The sequence below is a fragment of the Miniopterus schreibersii genome, assembly GCF_964146895.1.
Source record: "Miniopterus schreibersii genome assembly, chromosome: 2".
Taxonomy (NCBI): domain Eukaryota; kingdom Metazoa; phylum Chordata; class Mammalia; order Chiroptera; family Miniopteridae; genus Miniopterus; species Miniopterus schreibersii.
In genome coordinates, this window is record NC_138102.1 from 172,624,102 (window position 1) to 172,643,998 (window position 19,897).

The window sequence follows — 19,897 nt, forward strand, 5'->3', positions numbered from 1 at the left end:
TGATTGGAGCTGGATTTTATTTATACAGGGAAAAAATACACATAAGTCCTTCAACTGGTTTGGCCTAAAATTGAATGACAATACCCTTGGGAATTCTATTTAAGCCTAATAACTGTAATTTATGGAGTTGTCACTAGGTGGAGTGGCACTTCTGAGTTAGAAATTAATGCCTCAACCTTCAAAAACCATTCAGTAAAAGACATTTTTTCTTTGTAAACAAGATTAACTGAATAGTGGTATATATGTTGATAAAAAATAAGCCCCATTAGGAAATGTTATAGGATTCAATTTAACAATCATTTCAAGCACTGCTGAACGACTAACTTCTAGTAATTCTATTTCTGAATTGGATTTTACCTTAATCTAGGTCATTCACTTCTGATATTTTCCCTTCTGAACCCAACAGGCCGCGAGTAAATCCAGGCCCTGGACCCCAGGGCCCACCCCTTACTGTCTACCACGCCACGTGCTCTTCGTGCCGCTGATATTTCCGGTCCAGTCTTATAAATACAAACCTAGGCATGTATGTTTTTATTCTGGAGATTAAAACCAAAACTGAGGCTCAGAGGGAAGATGTTTACTTAAGGTTATATATAATCTAACCATCAGATCCAGGGACATGGTAATATACTTAACGTACTTCTCAAAGTGCCAGCCATTCACCTGACTTACACAGAACATTAAAATGGAAATTTTCCTAATAAGAGAACGCCCCCCCCCTTCCAATTAACAGGGAGGGAGGAAAGAAGAAAGTCAAAATACTCTATGGACTAAAGAATTAGAGAAGGCAAAATCATGGTTTTAGATGTTCATGAATTTTAAACGTGTGACTTTTAAAATCTGCTTTCTAAGTCTTACCCTATTTAGTCTTACCCTAAGTCTCACAGTGGTTAAGTAATAGTAGCCTAAGGGGGTGGCTTAAAAATAAGACACGCTAAGGAAAGTGCATGTTTTCTTCAGAGAATTCATGTATGAAATGTTCCTTTCCTGTGGGGGAAAAAAATCTAAAGCTATTACATGTACCAGATCTCTAACAGCACATTTAATACATGACTTTAGCAGCATAATAATTAAGTAAATCAGCAAACATGAATTTAACTTATATTCCCTTTTAAGGTTAAAAACCTCCCTAACACTTTTAAAAATATTTCTCTTTGCAACTTTCAAATATATAATTATTATTAACTATAGTTGCCACGTTGTACATTACATCCCCAGGACTTAACTTTGTAACTGGAAGTTTGTATCTCTGACCACCCCTCCTAACGTTTTAACCACAATAACACTTACAGTGCTTGGGGGCTCTCCTGTCTCTGAGGTGTCAGTATGGTAGTTTGAGAAAACCCCGAGATTTGTTTACATTTACAAGCTGTGGTTTTCTTTCTAAATTGAATGTATTTCGGTGTCATTGGTTAATAGGGTCATATAGGTTTCAAATGTACATTTCTATGATAAATGATCTGTTTGCTGCCCAAGAAATGTTTTTGTGTTTTTGTTGCTGTTAACCCTCACCCAAGGATATTTTTCCCATTGATTTTTAGAGAGTGGAAGAGAGAGAGAGGAACATCGATTGGTTGCCTCCTGCATGTGTCCCTGGGGGCTGGGGATCAAACCTGCAACCCAGGTACGTGCCCTTGATCAGGACTCAAACCCGAGACCCTTCGGCATGTGGGCTGATGCTCTAACCACTGAACACACTGGCCAGGGCTCTGCCACATGTCAGTGCAAAGCTTCTGGATGGTGTTTTTCAAATTCCTTAATTAATTTCTTTTTTTGTTTCAAAGAGATGTTGGAGTTACTATTAATCTCAAGAGCCAACTGGTGAAGACATTGAATTGTCCTTTCCTTGTGTTTTTCAAATTCCTTGTATGTCAGGCGTTGGCAAAATGTGAAGCCTTAAAAAAAGTACAATAGGAAAAGCAAGTTAAAAAAACAAAAAACGTAAAAACAAAAAGGTACTTACCCAAACTGGCCTTATGCTAGACTTATTTTTTCCAAAATACAGTAGGCCATTATACTTACTATTCTCATACTTGCTTTGCTTCAGAGTTTCTTTACAAGTGCTCCATACTTAGCAAAACACTATCTTATCTCACACACATTGTTTTATTTGATCTCCAAACCCCATGCGCTGTAAGGGAAGCGAGGGACACGCCCTGAACTTCAAAGCTGCCCGTCCAGCTTCCCTGCTGAAAATCTCGACCAGGACGTCCCACAGGTGTCAAAAGACCAAAACAGATTCAATCATCTCCCCGAACATGTTCCTTTCCGTGTTTTTCCGTCTGAATTGGTGGCAGTCACCCCACCTGGAACCTTGAGAGTCACCTCCGAGTCACCTTTGTCTCTCAAGCCTGTTCCCTCCTCCCTCTTGCCTCTGCCGCACGACAGGCCTACATCATTTCTCACCTGGACTGCGGTCGTCTCCTAATTAAGAATCACCTCCCGTCCCCACACTGTGGCTAAGCATGCTCTGTCTAAAATGTAAATCTGGTGTCTCTCTCTCTCTCTCTCTCTCTCTCTCCTCACCCGAGGATATTTTTTCCATGGCTTTTCAGAGTGGAAGGGGGAGAGAGAGAGAGAGAGAGACATCAATGTGAAAGAGACACATCGGTTGGTTGCTTCCTGCATGTGCCCCGACCAGGGCCAGAGATTGAGCCTGCAACTGAGGTTTGTGCTTTTGGCCGAAATCGAACCTGGGACCCTTCAGTCTGCAGGCCGACGCTCTAACCACTGAGCAAAACTGGCTAGGGCTCGCTATATCCCTTTCTTAAAAATGACTTTCAGTGTCTTCCAGCTGCCTAGTAAATTCCTCAGTTGCTAAATAAGGCCCTTCATGATCTGACATCTATTTCTCTGGTTTCAATTCCTGGCAACCCCTTGGCTGCAGTTTCTAGCACTTACCCCTTGGCTGCAGTTTCTAGAATATTGCTCACGATGTTCCTTTGTCCAGAATATCCTTCCCTTCACTGCTTTTTTGGTTTAGCTAACACTAATTCTTTAAGATTCCTACTAGGAATTATCACCTCCACAAGCCTAGTCTGATCCCCTCAAATGAGATCAGGTAATTCTCCCCCTCTGGCTTGAACATCTATATCCCTATTATATTTTATGATGACTGCTTTAGAATGGTGGTCTCTCTCATACATCAGTTCTTTCACTGACTTTTTTCACCAAATATCTATTAGTCATGTGTGTGCCAGTCACTCTGAGCACTGAAACATGAGCTTTTTGCAAGCAGGGGCATTATCCTACACGTCTCAGTATTTTTGGTGCTTAAACAAAGTCTAACACATAGTAAATATTCCAAAAATGTTTGGTGAATGAACAATGGATGAGTATTTGGTATCAGAAGCATTTTACATCAACAGGTGAATTTCAAGTATTCAACTGCTTGATAATTCAAGTTTGGGGAAAAGAGCATACACCACAGAACATACAGATGAGTTTTTAAAAATTCATTAAGTTGTACATTGATACAGTGTGACAATTTTACTGAATGAGGGATAAACTTCAAAAAGAGACAGTAGTTAAGCTATTCAGGGAAAAATTTCAGATAACTCTTCACTTCCCAAGTGCTTATAGCACAAGGTGCTGCAAAGCACTTACATCATTATCTCTCTTTAAAACATCTTGTTGAATGAATGTTGAATGGAAATAAATATTAAAATGCCTACAATCCCTCTATTTCCCTCAAAAGCCAAAAGCAATAAAGAACTGAATGTGGAAAGCTAATACAGTAATGGCAGCCAAATGAAGTTTGTTTTGAAGTTAGTCAGACGAGATCTAATTAATCCGAAAAGATTCCTGATATGAGGTTCAGAATACTCAGCATCATTGTTTAATTGCATCAAAACAGACAGAATGCAGGTAGTAACACATCTGTTGCCATATGCTGTGTTCAAAGAAGGGCACGAGAGAAAATAGCTGAGAAATTCCAAGTAAGCCAGGCAAATAAATGTACGCCCTACTCTATGGATGTTTTTCTAAAAATTAATAATGCCTTACAAACTTTTTTTAGAGAAAAAAATGTTACCCACTTTTCTAGTTGGCCAAGTTACTGAAGCTCTTTAAGCTTCAGTTACCTTACGTATAAAATGGGGTAATAATACCTACATAGATTATTGTATGGGATAGTTTCATAAAGCCATGTTAGTGCTCAGCACGGTGTCTGACACATAGTAGGGCTCAATATTAGTGTCAACTAATATTAAACACTAATAGTATATAATATTGATAATATTTATAATTTATACTATACTATTAATATAAATATTACATATTTAACAACTACCCTATGAAGTAGTTGCTATTATTATTCCCATTTTGTAGGGGAGGAAGCTGAGGCAATAAGAGGTTACATGACTTGCCCAGGCAATTTGGCCCTGGCATCCACGGTAATGTCAATTATGCTATTTTGTCTCTCACATGACGATCTTAGGAAATTTGTATTCAAACTGTTTTATAGTTACAAGAAATCCTAAATTAAGGAATCAGATCAACTGCCACAAGACACTGAGTGAAAAAAAAATCATGGAGCCTATTCACCTGTGGGTCAGGCTCCTCCTTTGTAACACCGGGTCATTTCCTAAGGGGGGGGGGGAGAGAGAATGAACAGCAACAGGAAGACTCCGAGAGTCAGAAAAAAGAGACACCCGAGGGCGCGAGAGCACGGAAGCGGCAGGTGGTTGGCAAGCTGAAGGGGAGGTGAGGCTTGGGAGCAGCAATGAAAGAAAGTATTCACCTTTTCCAAGAAAGGTAATCATACAAAGGCCTTCCAAACAGAGCTAGGGAAGAACTTGTTCTGGAGATATTAAAAAATAGACTCAGTGTAACCACCGTGTATAACGTTACATATTCATTACATACTCACCCTTGGCTCCCATCCAACTTACTTGGCCATAACAGTCTGAGAAAGAAGGAAAAGGTCTGAATACAATACCTGATTCAGCATCTGGATCTTCTCCACATAGCAGCTTCTTCAGTTTCTTACTAACCAGGTCCAATAAAGTAACTGGTGTCTACATAAAAGCAGTTATTTTCAAATATTTAATATGATTTTTTTTTCTAGCCAGAAACCCAACATAGAAAAAAATTTAATGTTTTTGACCAATGAGTAGGGGGAGAGAATTCCAGCTGAAGGGGTGGGTTGCAGAAGGTCTGAATTCTTGAATTTTTTTTAGAATTCTTACAGTTCTATTTTCTACTTTCATGTGTGAACTACATCTGAAACTAGGTTAGGCAGTCATCAGTGTAATGTTCTATAAAAAATTATTTATGGTTCTATAATAGCACTGATCTAAATAATCTTACATTGTAATTACACGGTCAATATGTAAATAACAGCTCTAAAACATTATTATCTTAAAATAGATAAATTCTCTTTTTCCAGTTGTGGCTATACAAAGGCAGTCGTGGATTACAACATGTATCTGGGGGAAATCATCCCTCAGCTAATCTTGTTACGGGGGCACCCCTACACCTACGGACGCGGAACCTCGTGTCTGCACAGCTCCTTCATCCTGGACCCCAGCCTGCCTTTACATTAGCTTCTATACTCTTGACAATTTCAAGTCACGAAGCTATCCCCATTGAGTCATTCCATCATTCAATAAAAATTCAGTGAGTGATTGCTAAGTCCCAGGCACTGTTCTAGGTGATAAATAAGCAGATCAAGATTTGAACTCTTGGAGCTTACATCCTCATAGAAGAGAAAGACAATTTTTAAAAAATCGGCAAATACATACTATAATTTCAAGTAGTGACAGTGCCATTAAGACGCATAAAGCAGGGTAAGGGGCTCGAGTGAGGGGCATGAGCGGCCACCCCTGCTGCGAAGGGCTGTCTGAGAGCAACAGAGTTACAGAGGCCTGAGCAGATGTGCAGTGCGCCAGACCTAAGAAGATCCGGAAAAATGTTCCAGGCAGACAGCAGCATAGAAAAGGCCCTGAAACAGGGAAAACTTGGCATGCTTGCCTCTATCATAAAGCCCCCACCTCAGCCTCCCTGAAACCCCTCATGCCCTGATCTCCAGGAAGCAGTCCCGAGAGGCTTCTCCCGGCTCCCTGAGCCCACATGCCCCTTCCTCCGGCAGGCCACGGGGACTGCCTCTCCCTGCGTGGCCTGCAGCAGAACGTGAGCCCGCGTGCTTCATCGTGACGCTGCTGCTCTGGCACGCGGGGGAGGAAAGGAGGAAAAATCCTTTCTAGTTTCTTGGCCATATGTAGGAAAGAGGAGAACTCATCTACCCAGAGGAGGAGGCAGGGTGAGAAAGCAGTGGAGAGGCTCAGTGGTAAGGAAGAGGGGAGAGGAAGTGCTCTTTCTAAGTTCCTAGTTGAAATCTGGGACCCATTTTACGAGGGAACTACACACGAGCTTTGGTTTGGTGACTGTCGAATTAGACATTTATATAGCCTGGGCTCCCTAACCTCCATTATATTTTTTTGATTAAAAAAAAACCTATGCACAGAATACCTAACAACTGACTTACAAATGAGTTTTCAGAATATATTTCATTCAAAATTCACAAAACTGGGACTGTATTATATATTCTTATTACTTTTTTTTCACTCTGAAATAATGGAAAAGAAACTTCAGTTAAGGGTGACAGAACTGCTACAAAATTTGAACCAATATATATTTCTTATGACATGAGACAAATTTTTTAGGCAAAAAAAAACTGAAGAGGGGAAACAATTCTTTGGAGAAATACCACTAAAAGTACCAGTCAGTACTAAAATACAGTAGTGAGGCTAAAAAACAATCTTTTTCTTGATATATTTTCAAAACATATCAAGAGCCTAACCACATTTTACTAACTCTATTGCTATCCCTCGGCTTCCAGCCACTGTCTCTCTTGCCCAGATTATTACAACAGCCTTCTGAAAGGGGTCCCTGCTGCTACCCTGGCCCCCAACAATCTATTCTCAACCCAAAAGCCACAGCTGTCTTTGTAAGTGTCGATCAAATCAGGCCACTTCCTGCCCAAAGCCGCCTGGGATTCCCCGTTTCATTCCAAGGAGAGGCAAGGTCCCTCCAGTGGCCTACAGGGGCCCCACCTCTCTGACCCCATCATCCCCCCCCGCCCACCATGTCAGCACCCAGGCCTGGGTCACCCCCGGGGCCTCTGCTCTAGGACCCACTCTCTCCCCCGAACCAGGACTCCCTCTCCCTCTTCCAGTCTTGGCTCAAATTTCACTTTCTCATTGAGCCCAATCTTGGCCACCCTGTTTCATACCATAAGCTCCCAATCACCCCCATCCTAGCACCCATAAATCCTCCGAACCTGCTCTTTCTCTTTTTTCTATCACATTTATTGCTTTCTATCAAACTATGTGACCTGACTTGATGATTGTGTGTATTTTTTTTATCATCTGTGAACCCCACTTGGATATAAGCTCCTCGAGGGTCTGTATCTTCGTGCTTTGTTTACTGATGTATTCTAAGTACCTAATTAAATCAGTGCCTGGCACATAGTAATGCACCAGAAGTGGGTTGAAGAAATTAATATATTTTCAAATATTGACATTAAGTCGGCTTCCTTCTCTTTAGTGGGTAGGGGAAGATAGCATTCCTTCAAACTTTGCACATTATGGGTACTCAATAAATTATTTATTAAGTGAATTATTTGCCCTTTTGCTTAACAGAAATAGCTTGGTACTAAATGTGCCCAGGCACAGTGCCAGATACCTTGAAGAGCTCGGAGTGATATTCCAGTAGGAACCGGATGAGCTGTTCTGCCCGTACTTTTGATAATGACTTGGTTTGCAAAACTGCTTTGGCAAGAGTCTTGAGGACAACAGTTTTGTTATCATTCTGTAAACAGAAAGAACACATTAGCTTGAACAGTTTATATTTTTTAATTGAATTTATTGGGGTGACGCTGGTTAACAAAGCCATAAAGTTTCAGGAGCACAACTCCAAACACATCATCTGTACACTGTACCGTGTGTTCACTACCCCAACTCAAGTCCCGTCCATCACCATTTACCCCCCATCCCCTATCCACCTCGCCCCTCCCCCCCCAGGCAACCACCACTGTGGTCTGTGTGAACAATTTTTAAAAGAGAGAATAAAAACAGAACATTGTAAAACTGTTATTGTAATTTTTTTACCTGTTTTTGTAACTTGTAGGCATTAGGTTCTGATGCAATAGCCATAAAAGTAAGCAGCCGCCGTAACTCTTCTCTAATGCTGGGCAACAACAATCTTAGATATAGTTGTGTTGCTTCAAGTGCTTCTGCTCTTTTCTCATTTTCTGTTACAAGGGTTACAAATATGACAAAGCATGGAACAACAATGGAGACTGTAGTACTTAGTAGTCAATTAAAATGCTACGCTGTGCCCGGCCGGGCGTGGCTTAGTGGTTGAGCATTGACCTAGGAGCCAGGAGATTGTGGTTCGATTCCTGGTCAGGGCACATGCCCGGGTTGCAGGAGGCAGCTGGTCAATGATGACGCTCTCGTCATTGATATTTCTATCTCTCTCTCTCCCTCTCTCTGAAATCAATAAAGATATATTTAAAAAGGGAGAGAGAGAGAGAAACATCAATTGGTTGCTTTCCCATAGGCATCCTGACCAGGGATTGAACCCCGCAACCTAGGTATGTGCCCTGAACAGGAATTGAACCCACAACCTTTAGGTGTACAGGACGACTCTCCCACCAACTAAGCCACACCAGCCAGGGCTCAAACAGAATTTTGTTTTTAACATGGAATTATATGGCCACCTATGTAGCTAAAAACGTGACAATACTATGATACTCAATTTTTTATTTTACTCAAAGGTCACCAAATACCTCAGTTCTCTAATCCTGTACTGTAGCAAAACATGTTTCTTAGAATGTCCCTGTGACATAATTACCTTAGATCTAATGTTCTATATAGCACATTAGTTATATCTGATAGTACAATTTACAGGGCAGGCAACATTAGTAAAGTGAAAAAGACTCCATGCAGTACCTTGACACCACAGAGGAAAAATAGTAAAATGTTATATAATATATAACATTTTCTTCATCTTGCATCCTTAAAAATATTTTATTGTGTAAAAATTAAAGTTTAAACATCATCTCTTACCTAAAAGTTCAATAATCCCTGAAAGAATATCAAAATACTCATTGGCTAACAGGCAATCTCTCTCTTGATTATAGTATTTTACGATGACATCAAAGAGTATCTTCTTCTGTGTACTCAGCCTGGTCTCTTCATTTCTGTTTTGCACTAACTGCTGACTAACAGAAGCTATGTACTGGTCAGGGAAATACTCCAAGCATTCAATTGCTGCATTAAGCCAGCTATCAATCCTGGAGGGAAAATACAAAACAAAATAAATCAATGGTTATCATTTCCATTTAATTACCTAAAGCACTGTTTGATAAAACGTCATCAAAGCTAGCTGATCTTAATCATTTCAATAAATTTTGCAGGATGAATGAAGGAATAAGAGGGAATAGCTATTTTCCTCACCAAATACTGCCGTATCTTTCTATACCTTTATTTTCAAGGAGTGAAACTACTTTTTGGCCACCTTTTCATGACTGATTTCTAATTTTGTCAGGTTTTGTTCAGAGTTCATCTGTACTGCTCCATTTCACTAGTGGTTCCCCTCCCTTTTCCCACTACAATAATTAGGTGCATATGGTTCTATTATTATTTGAAAATCAGATACCAAATATTTCCCCAAACAAGATGTCCTGTTTACCCTACCACACTGCCTTCCCTTTCTTCTCTCTCCACCCCGATGAGAAAAGGAATTCAGGGTCCTTTCCCTCCTCCCTTCCTACAGCGAGGCCTCTGAAAGGCCTTTAATTCCCCCTTTCCTCGCCTGCCACCTTTCTAACCCCCGGGTTTTGCTGTGATAGGTTACATATACTATAATTTCCTTAACAGTGTGTCCTTTCTATTTTTGTTTTCTTGAATCCTCACTCCGGGATATTTTTTCCATTGCTTTTGAGAGAGTTGAAGGGAGAGAGAAACATCGGTGTGAGAGGGAACATCGAGTGGATGCCTCACACGCCCCCCCTGGGGCTGGGGATTGAGCCTGCAGCAAAGGTACCTGCCCTTGGTCGGAACAGAACCCGCGACCCTTCAGTCCGTGGGCCTGAGCTCTGACCGCTGAGCAAAATGGCCAGGGCTGTCCCTTCTGTTTTGACTTCTTATTTAGTGCTAATATTTTACACATTCCCACACAGTCTTACATAGCAGCTTGGAATTAATGTGTGTGTGTGTGTGTGTGTGTGTGTGTGTGCGCGCGCGCGCATGCGCACGTGTACCAAATGAGAAAATAGTAAGAGCGCACAGATCAAAGCCCACTGCCTAACAACGTTTCCTCTCCTCTTCATCTTCTCCATCTTGGGGTTCTGCCTATTTTCTTTGGATGAGGTTCCTGAGTGATATACTCCATGAATTCTTTTTTTAAAATTGAATTTATTGGGGTGACATTGGTTAATAAAACCATACAGGATTCAAGTATGAATTCTTTTTTGTTTTTCAAGTATGAATTTTTTTATTTTTTTAAAAAATATATCTTTATGGCCCAGCCTGGTGTGGCTCAGCAGCTGAGCGTCAACCTAGGATGCAGGTGATCGCCCTTTGATTCCTGGTCAGGGCACATGCCTAGGTGGCAGGCTCGATCCCCAATGGGGGTGTGCAGGAGGCATAAATATATTCTTATTGATTTCAGAGAGAGGAAGGGAGAGGGAGAAAGAGAGAAAGAAACATCAATGATGAGTCACTGACTGGCTGCCTCCCGCATGCCCCCCACTGGAGATCGAGCCCACAACCTGGGCATGTGCCCTGGCCAGTAATCAAAGGGCAATCACCTGGATCCCAGGTCGATGCTCAACTGCTGAGCCACGCTGGCTGGGCATCGGGGAAGAATTTTTGATAATCCTCAAGAATCTTTCCTTCATCCCTCCTGCCCTTATCCTTCCATCTTTCCTTCCTTCTCTTTTTGCCCCCTGACAGGTGAAGGGTGTATCTTTCCTAATATGTGTGTCATTATCTTCTAGATCCTAGTGTTTCAGATGAAAAGATTAATGGTGGTTGGATTGCTTTTTTTTTGCAGATAACCTATCCTTTCCGCCTGGAAGCTTCTAAAGGCAGACTGGCTGCCGTTTCCTGCAGAGGCCTCTAAAGCAATCCTGTCTCTTTACTGGTATCCTTACACGCTACCTGACTCAGGGGCTGGGGAAGACACAGAACTTTGCCTTGGCCTTTCTTGGCCCATTGTGAATTCAGGAAACCTCCCATGTGCAAACAGGACCACAGGTGACTATCTAATTGGGTCCACAGGTCTCTTGTCACCAAGCTCTTCTCAGGACTGATGCTTTCTGGTCCTCAGCCTTAGAGTCTGACGTTCTTTCCTTCTTTGGCCCACATGGGAGAAAGCATCACATCAGTTCTCTCTGTTGGAATCCCTACTAGTACTCAAGGTCTTATACCAATAGTTCCCTGCAGTAGGAGTGACAAATATCTTAGAGTTCAGAGAAAAGAGAATAGAGTGTCACTCAGGTTATAGGGCTCCCTGAACCTCTTCCCCACAAGTAAGGCTGACTTTATGATAAGACTTATCTCCTTGAACTGAATGTTCTGTTTTGCGAATGTCTCCCCTACTAGCCTGTGGATTCTTTTAGGGCAGGAATAAATAAACTGGTAGAAACTGATACTTAATGTTACATTAGGGTCATGAAATGGGAATCATAGAACTTTGGAAAACACTCAGGGCTGGTGCTGGGAGAATATAATTGTTGAGTCATGACTGAACTCATATGAATGAAACCACTCTGATTTACAGATCTTCTCGCCGGTCATAACCAGAGACTTTCTTTGTTAGATCAAATGAGAATTCACAGTGATTAATTTACGAAACAGAGATGGTGTTAGCTTAAACATATGGATATGTTCTTACCTCTTAAAATACCGAAGGTGAAATGTATGAAAGATCTTTTAAGTTATAGGTTATTTGACAATAAAAATGGTCACTTACTCAAGTACACAGATGCTTGGAATAACCTCTCTGTCTAGACAAGTATTTGAGATAACAAGGTCTTCCTCTTTGCTTAATTGAAGATTTTGTGTTTTAACTGGTGGCTCCAAAATATTTTCCAAGAATGGAAGGTGAATCAGTTGAAGAATACGTAACAATGTTTGTTGTTTCCAAACATCTTCTATAGCTTAGAAAGAAAAATAATGGAACTATCAGATTGAGAAATAACATACACTCAACCAATATTATAAAATTTTCCATTTCTAAACAATACAAAATAAAAGCTACTTTAAAATGTATAATGGATTAATTTTTTTTTTTAAAATATATCTTTATTGATTTCAGAGAGAGGAAAGGAGAGGGAGAGAGAGAGATAGAAACATCAATGATGAGAGAGTCATTGATCAGCTGCAGCCCACAACCCGGGCATGTGCCTTGACTGGGAATGGAACCCTGATCGTCTGGATCCTAGGTCGACGCTCAACCGCTGAGCCACGCCCGGCCGGGCTATAATGGATTAATTTAATGCTAGGATAATTTAAATTTTCTAAATTACAGTTTTTATTTTCAAGATTTACCTTTAAAGAGACATTATTTATGAACATAGTGACTGTATTTTCTGGTTATGTTGATTAGTTATAAAGTGATATTATCTAGCTTTTAAGGCCAACAATAGATTAATTCCAAATATAAAAAGCTACTGGTCATGCTAATAAATTAATTGTATATCTGAGAGAATATGAGATTGCTAATTATAATTTTATTCAAAGTAGCACATTTACTTGTAGTTTGTTGTTTTTAAATGAAAATATAGTATTAGGTTAATCTTAACTTGGGTTTCCTGATCATTCCTGTTAAGAGTTAGTTTTTCATTATCCTAATCATCAGATCATAATTAATATTTTGTTTTTACTTTAAACAAAACAAAATCATAAAGGCAACAGCTATAGTAAATCTCTTGCAAAGCTCCCAAGCCAGTGGCCTGTGTGTTAAATCTGAACCATAGCCATGATTTTTTTGATTATAAGCATTTTTAATAAAATTAACTTGTATAAAAATGGGAGATTTCGTGTAAAATTCTGGGTTTCAAGCTTCTTTTTTTTAAAAAAAGATCTCCTAACACTGAGCTTGAATTAATGCCTGGCCAAAGGCAGCTGATACCAATCAGTGGGCACCCGCTTTGCTTCTGCATGCCATTTCCAGTTCACCACAAACCCCACCCCTCCCCCTGTATCCCAGTGAAGTTGAGTGTCAGTGACCATTTTCATGGTGGTGTCCTGTTGGTTTCGCTACAGTAAAAATCAACTTCCCTGTACTTACATCTCTGTGTTATGTGAGAAAAGGAAAAACAGCCCGAGAGGGCCATATATTTCAAGCAAAATAGCAGTGCCCATTTTTCCTATATATTTGGTAATTAAGTACTCACTGCCTCTCTGGTCTGCCTGGCTCCTAAAGTCATCTGAATTTGCTACCTGTGAGCTATTGGCTAAAATAAATCGAATTAACAATCTTTTAGTAAAGACTTGAGATCATAACTAGCCTCTAACCAGTCAGTCCACATTTGTCAATACCAATCTTTGGGCACAGCACTGAACCAGGTGCTATAAAAATACATAAAATTAGTGGGCCTTCAGCAGCCTCCCACTAAGTAAGGAGGCAAAGATGAAATGGGTGAAGGCAAATTTTATCAACTTGCCAAGAAATATACATGATATATTATGAATAAGTCCAAAAGTGGAAAAAAACTATTTTGCAAGAGCATCAAGACAGAAGACTCATTTATTCAACAACTATTTATTGAGACCTATTTTGTGCTAGGCACTGTTCTAGGTGCCAGGGATACTGTAAGTAGAACAGGCAAAATCTTAACGGGCTTATATTCCAGAGGGGATAGAGAGGCAGGCAATAAACAAACAAAGAAAAAGTAAAATATGTAGTGTGTCAGTTAGTGGTACGTTCTATGGAGAGAAATTTAGCAGAAAAGGAGAGAGGTCATGCTAGGGGGTAATGCTGCAATTTTAAATAAGATGTGTGGGAACTGTAATTGGGAAGATAATATTTGAGCGAAGACGTGAAGGAGGAGCAGAGAAATGTGCTTTCTAGAACATACTAGCCAAATACAGAGATGATAAACAGAATACCAAGCTCTGTGCAGGGAATTACACTCAAGAAGGATACTGTGACAACATACACTATCACCACGGTCATCTTGATGGAGCACTTCATACTCAATGACCAGTGTGCTGAATGATGGAGACACAAAGGGGATAGACTGTGCATTTGAAGAGTGCAATCGACATGCTTAGGATAGCATAGACACATACACGCATGCATGAACATATATATGTTCATATATGTCTGTAACTGTGTATGAACAAGATGCATATGTAAAAGAAAATATTGATAAAAGGAGGAGGCTGTGCGGGAGTCATTTATACACTAAATGTTAACAAACTAACCAACAGCGAGGCGTTGTGCCATTCAGTGGGGAGGACAATGGTGAACAAGATCAGGACTGTGGCTCAGCGGTTGAGCATCGACCTAGGATCCAGGAGATCGAGGTTTGATTCCCGGTCAAGACATGCCCAGGTTGTGGGCTCCATCCCCAGCAGGGGGCGTGCAGGAGGCAGCCGATCAATGACTCATCATTGACGTTTCTATCTCTCTCCCTCTCCCTTCCTCTCTCTGAAATTAATAAAGACATATTAAAAAAAAAAAAAAAAAAATCAGGACTGTTACTAATACCTCACAATCCAGTGGGAAATAAACACAAAATTTCATTAAGTGTATAAATGTTTGAAAGTATGTTCAGTAGGATTCACACTTTGTTTCAGCCAAAGAAACCTTTATACAAACATATTCTTCCAGAAGTGAAGTAAACATTAATAGTGGAGATGCTTTAGCTGCTATCAGGCATTCCCCTAAGTCCTACCCTACAGAGGTGAGGAGAGGTTGTATCTTGCACCTTGAGAACCCCTAACATTTCTAAAATAATGCACATATATTTTTGAAATATTAGTCATTATATTATTAGTAAGAAACAAACAACAGTAAAAAAATTAAACCTCAGCAAAGGTGGTTGGTTCCCCTTAACTCTTCTTGTTACACAAATGCAAATTTGTAACGAAGCCTGCAGTCCTGTAATTGCGCTACTTTACTGCTGCTGGCAGAGTTCTCAACTCAATTTCAGCGAAGGAGGTTTCTCAGTTATTTGGAAACTAAGAAATGGCCTTTTCTGCACTTGGAGAACCCTAGGTAGCTTAGCTAGTTTGTACTGAAAGGCAAATGGCAGGGAGGTGTTGGGAAGGGGTTTATACAATGGTCAGAGGATACGCTCATTAGAAGGTGGTGTTGGATTATAAATAATAAGGACTGCTAATGAGTCTGCATGTTTTTTTCTGGTAGTATAGACTACAGCACCTCCAATCTGATCATGGTTGTTGCAAAAACATAAACTAAATGTTATTGGACCTACGTTGCCTCATCTGTCTTGTCTGACGTAATCCCTACGCAGAAGGAAACTCTTACAGGGAAGAGAACAGCGAGTCGATACACCAAACACACTACTTTTATTGTATCTGAAAAGTCAATTCTTGGAGACAGTAAAAAGATCAGTGGTTGCCAGGGGTTAGGGGGAAGGGAGGAATGAATAGGTGAAGCATAGAGGATTCTTAGGGCAGTGAAACTATTCTGTATGATACTGTAATGGTAGATACATGTCATTATATACTTGTCAAAACCCCTAGAATAAACACCACCAAGAGTGAACATTAATGTAAACTATGGGCTTCAGGTGATAATGATGAATCACTGTAGGTTGATGGATTGTAACAAACACACCACTCTGGTACAGGATGTTCATAGTGAGGAGGGCTGTGTGTGTGTGGGGAGGGGGGGCAGGGGATATGGGAACTCTCTATACATTCTACTCAGTTTTTCTGTGACCCTAAAACTGTTCTAAAATTTAAAGCCTAATTTTTAAAAAGTCAGTTCTTCCTTGCAAAGTTCTGAAAAAAATAATGAAAACAAATTACCTTCTTTTGAAAGTGGAAGAACAGGTTTGCCAACTGTGATATTTGGAGGAAAAGCCAGATTCCCACTCATTGTAGGAGTAAGTTCCTTAATTCTTTCCTCACCAATCTCTTGTGCTACAGGATTTGAAATCATTTCATCTTCTGGTCTGTTAAGAAGTAATATGTGAATTTTTTCATAATATACAGGAGCAAATTTTCAAATATACAGTTTTGTTTATTAAATTTATTCATATATTCCCTATTTCTAAAAAAGATCCCAGGCAGCTTACAGTAAAAGACACAAGGAATAAAATTATTAGATAATAGAATATCACCCAAAAAGGACATATTAGGATTGAATATAAAGTGAGAAAATACATGCTAATTATAAGGTGAACACTGTTGCTATCATGAAAAATTTTTGCTCTGAGTTGCCAGAAAACCTTTCCTTTTTTTACTTTGGGTAAGTCATTTTTCAAAATTAGGAAGCATACAATTCATCATAGGATATAAAGTTTTTCCTGGTACAAATTCTGAAAAATCTGTGCTAATGTCCTCCACACGAGTTTTAGAGCAAATGCTGATATGGATTAATTTTTACATGGCTATTTCTTTTATTGATTTCTGAAAAAAACTGAAAGCATAACATTCAAGTTTAGCTCAATGACACTGTTCTCCCAGAATCTAAATACAATATATTACAGTATCTCGATTAACACTAACCTTAAAGATTCCTTTGCATTTATTTTATCTGTTAACCCATTCTCGGCATCCTTTTTTCTTTCACAAAAAACATAAGATGATTTATTGCCTAGAAACCTGTAGAGACTATTGTTTGAATCTTCAAATTCCAATTCCTTCTTGTTTTTGAATAGCTTTACTCCTACTGGTTGAAATACTTTATGATTCATTAGAACTTGGCAAAGACGAACTCCTTTAAGACGAGAGATATCATTACTACTTAGGCACATATTTTGCATAAGATGACTTAATATTACATCAACAGCATCAGAACCAGTAAAACAATCTTTGTATGTTCGTAAATGATGCCTCCTCCTTTTTATTTCCACTTGAGTCTGAAGGGAGTGAATAATACTATCCCATAGCTGAGTAGCTTGAAAAGGACCAGAACATCCTGAAAAAAAAAGCACACAAAACCCCAAACATATACTTAGATTACACAAAAATATTTAAATTTTTTAATTTTGAAAACCTGATGCCTTTTTTGAAGCCTCACCCGAGGATATGATTTTATTGATTTTAGAGAGTGAGGAACATTGATGGGAGAGAAACATTGACCAGTTGTCTCTCATATGCGCCCCAAGCAGGGATCAAACCCACAACCTTTTGGTGTATGGAACAATGCTCCAACCAACTGAACCACCTGGCCAGGGCAACCTTATGCTTTTTTAATAGCATATCTGCTGCCATTGTCTTTATTAAGTTTCTACTCCTTCCATTTTCTGTAAACCATAATATCTTTACTAAGATTGCACCATGTTTGCCAATAAAAACAGAGTAAACCTAGGAAATTACTGATATGAAATATATTATTATGCGAATTTATATGTACCTTTAACGTTCCATGATTAACTACTAGGTATACTTAATCTTGAAAAATATTATTTCAGGACACATTGAAAAGGAACGACACACTCACTGGAGTCCTGATTATCACAGAGCTGTGGCTTCACAGGTTTTTATCTTTTTCTATCTTCTTTTTCCATTTTTGACCAATTGCACAAGTTCTTCATGAGAGAGATCTAGGGCAAGGAGCTGAATAAATCTAATCTATGTATCTGCCATCTATTCTTAATGGGGGAAAAAAGTTTGTGAGTAACAATGAAAACCTGAAAACAACAAAAATGTCCATCACCCAAGGAGTCATTAAATAAATTATGGCATAGCCATACCACAGATTATTAAACAGCCATTAGGAAAAATGGGGTTTATAGCATGAAAGGATATCATTAAATAGGAAAAAAAAAACAAAAACAAAAACCCAAGAGTTGAGCAGAACAATTTGTCTACTATTATCCTACTGATGTAAAAATGAACTCCCAAACTACACAAAATATAAGTAAATAAATAGAAAGAGAGGTCTGGAAAGGTAAACCTCTAACCTTTGGGAAGTAGCATTGTAATGAAAGAGGATGTTTCATTTTTATTCTATATATTTCCAAATTTTTATAACGTACATATGTAAACTTTTCAATTAATTGGAGACAGTAAAATTTTTATTGATTAAATGATATACCACAAAATTCACCCTTTTAAAACGTACATTCAATGTCTTTTAATGTAGTCAGAAGTTGTACAATTACCACTATTATAACTGCAGACCATTTCATCACATCACAAAGAAACCCATACAGCCCTGGCCAGTGCGGCTAAGTTGGTTGCTGTCCCATGCACCAAAGGGTCCTGGTTCCACTCCTAGTCAGGGCACTTGCCCAATTTTCGGGTTGGATCCCCAGTAGGGGGCGTGCAGGAGGCAGCCCATTGATGTTTCTCTCACACAGATGTTTATCTCCCTCTCTTCCTTTCTCTTTAAAATCAACAAAAACATAAAAGAGAAACCCATACAGTTTGCAGTCACTCCTTACTACCCCCTACCCCAGTAATTTTTAAATAAAAAATTAAAGAATAAGCCCGGCCGGCTTGGCTCAGCGGTTGAGCATTGACCTACGATCCGGGAGATCTAGGATGGATTCAGGATCAGGGCACATGCCCGGGTTGTGGGTTCGATCCCCAGCAGGGGGCGTGCAGGAGGCAGCCAATCAATGAATCTTTCTCATTGATGTTTCTCTCTCCCCCTCTCCCTTCCATAAAAGATAATCTCTTTTAAAAAATTAAAGAATGATAAGGGAATAAGTTGAAATACCCAGAATGTTGTTTCTAGATTTTCTTTTTTGTTAAAATTCAAGAATGTAAGCTCTCTCCTCCTTTGATTATGGATAACTGGAAGCACGATGACCAGTTTTACAAGAGTCTGCTGTTCATGGCAAAATGACAGAAATAAAAACCCATCACCTTCAAATGCCTTTAGTTACAGAAGCTGTTTGTCTGTCTATCCTTTAAATATTAGCCCGCGGCCCTTTGGACAGCGCGGAGACAGGCGCGGGTGGAAGGTAAGCAGTGGCGAGGGGGAAAGCGTTTGAGAATCGCGGAGCGATGGGTGGGGTAGGGCGGGGCAGGGTTGCGGTGGGGCGGAGAAGGCCAGCAGTTCATGAGCGGTGGAGCCAAGGGTATTTCCCAGGGAACATTTGCCTTGAACCGTCACTAAACAAGCGAGCTAGAAGAAACAGTCCGCGTGCTCAAGGAACTGGCCACCCGGTACTTCAACCCCTGTAGCTCTAAGTGTAGCCCTCGCCCTCTGGGCACTTGAGAGAAACGCAGAGCATCAGCCTCCTGGACCCACAGGCTGCACTGTAACAAAGTCCCCACATGACTCGCGTGCAGGTTGAAGTTGGAGAAGCGCTGCGTTCCCGGACTCGCCCAGGAGAGCAGCTCGGGAAAGCCCGAGCCACGGGTCCTAGGCTCCGACCCGGGAGAGCAGGTGCGCCGGCGGAAGGGGCGGGGCCAGGTAAGGGGCGGGGCCCCAAAGCCCGAGGCTCAGAGTCCGAACGCCCCGCTCCTCTCAGCCGCCCTTCACTTCGGCACACATTAGGTTAGGCTCTAGAGGGCTACCTGTCCTCCTTTTCCGGCAGACGCCACCTCTGTGACTCACGGAACTCGACCCGCGCCGTCCTGGGCCGGCAAGCTCGCTCTGGCTGCCAAGGCTGCGAAACCGCGGAGTCAAAAGAACCGCCATACGCCCGCGCGCCGGCTCCTCCCCCAGCCCGTAGCCCCGCCCCCACCTGATCCTCTGGGGCGGGGCCAAGGCAGGCCTAACCCCG

The 19,897-nt window shown here is 40.5% G+C and overlaps 1 protein-coding gene across 1 annotated transcript; it reads right to left on the reverse strand.

The window, feature by feature from the left end:
* Positions 1 to 565: 565 nt before the first annotated feature.
* DEPDC4 (DEP domain containing 4) lies at positions 566 to 19,836 on the reverse strand. Its single transcript, XM_081130672.1, has 9 exons — positions 19,689 to 19,836; positions 16,722 to 17,133; positions 16,020 to 16,165; positions 11,986 to 12,172; positions 9,075 to 9,301; positions 8,112 to 8,254; positions 7,687 to 7,812; positions 4,940 to 5,018; positions 566 to 1,895 (listed from the first exon to the last, which is right to left on the reverse strand). The coding sequence occupies exons 1-9, from the start codon at positions 19,810 to 19,812 to the stop codon at positions 1,720 to 1,722; spliced, it is 1,620 nt and encodes a 539-aa protein (XP_080986798.1). The 5' UTR covers positions 19,813 to 19,836; the 3' UTR covers positions 566 to 1,719.
* Positions 19,837 to 19,897: the final 61 nt, after the last annotated feature.

What these genes read in the sequence shown, in the direction of transcription:
- DEPDC4 (XM_081130672.1), bottom strand. Translation starts at nt 19,812, where the DNA reads ATGGCGGTTCTTTTGACTCCGCGGTTTCGCAGCCTTGGCAGCCAGAGC. An exon ending in CCAAGCATCTGTGTACTTGA is followed by an intron (nt 9,302 to 11,985) that starts GTAAGTGACCAT and finishes TTTTCCCTCCAG; the next exon opens with GATTGATAGCTGGCTTAATG. An exon ending in ATCACTCCGAGCTCTTCAAG is followed by an intron (nt 5,019 to 7,686) that starts GTATCTGGCACT and finishes GCTTTTATGTAG; the next exon opens with ACACCAGTTACTTTATTGGA.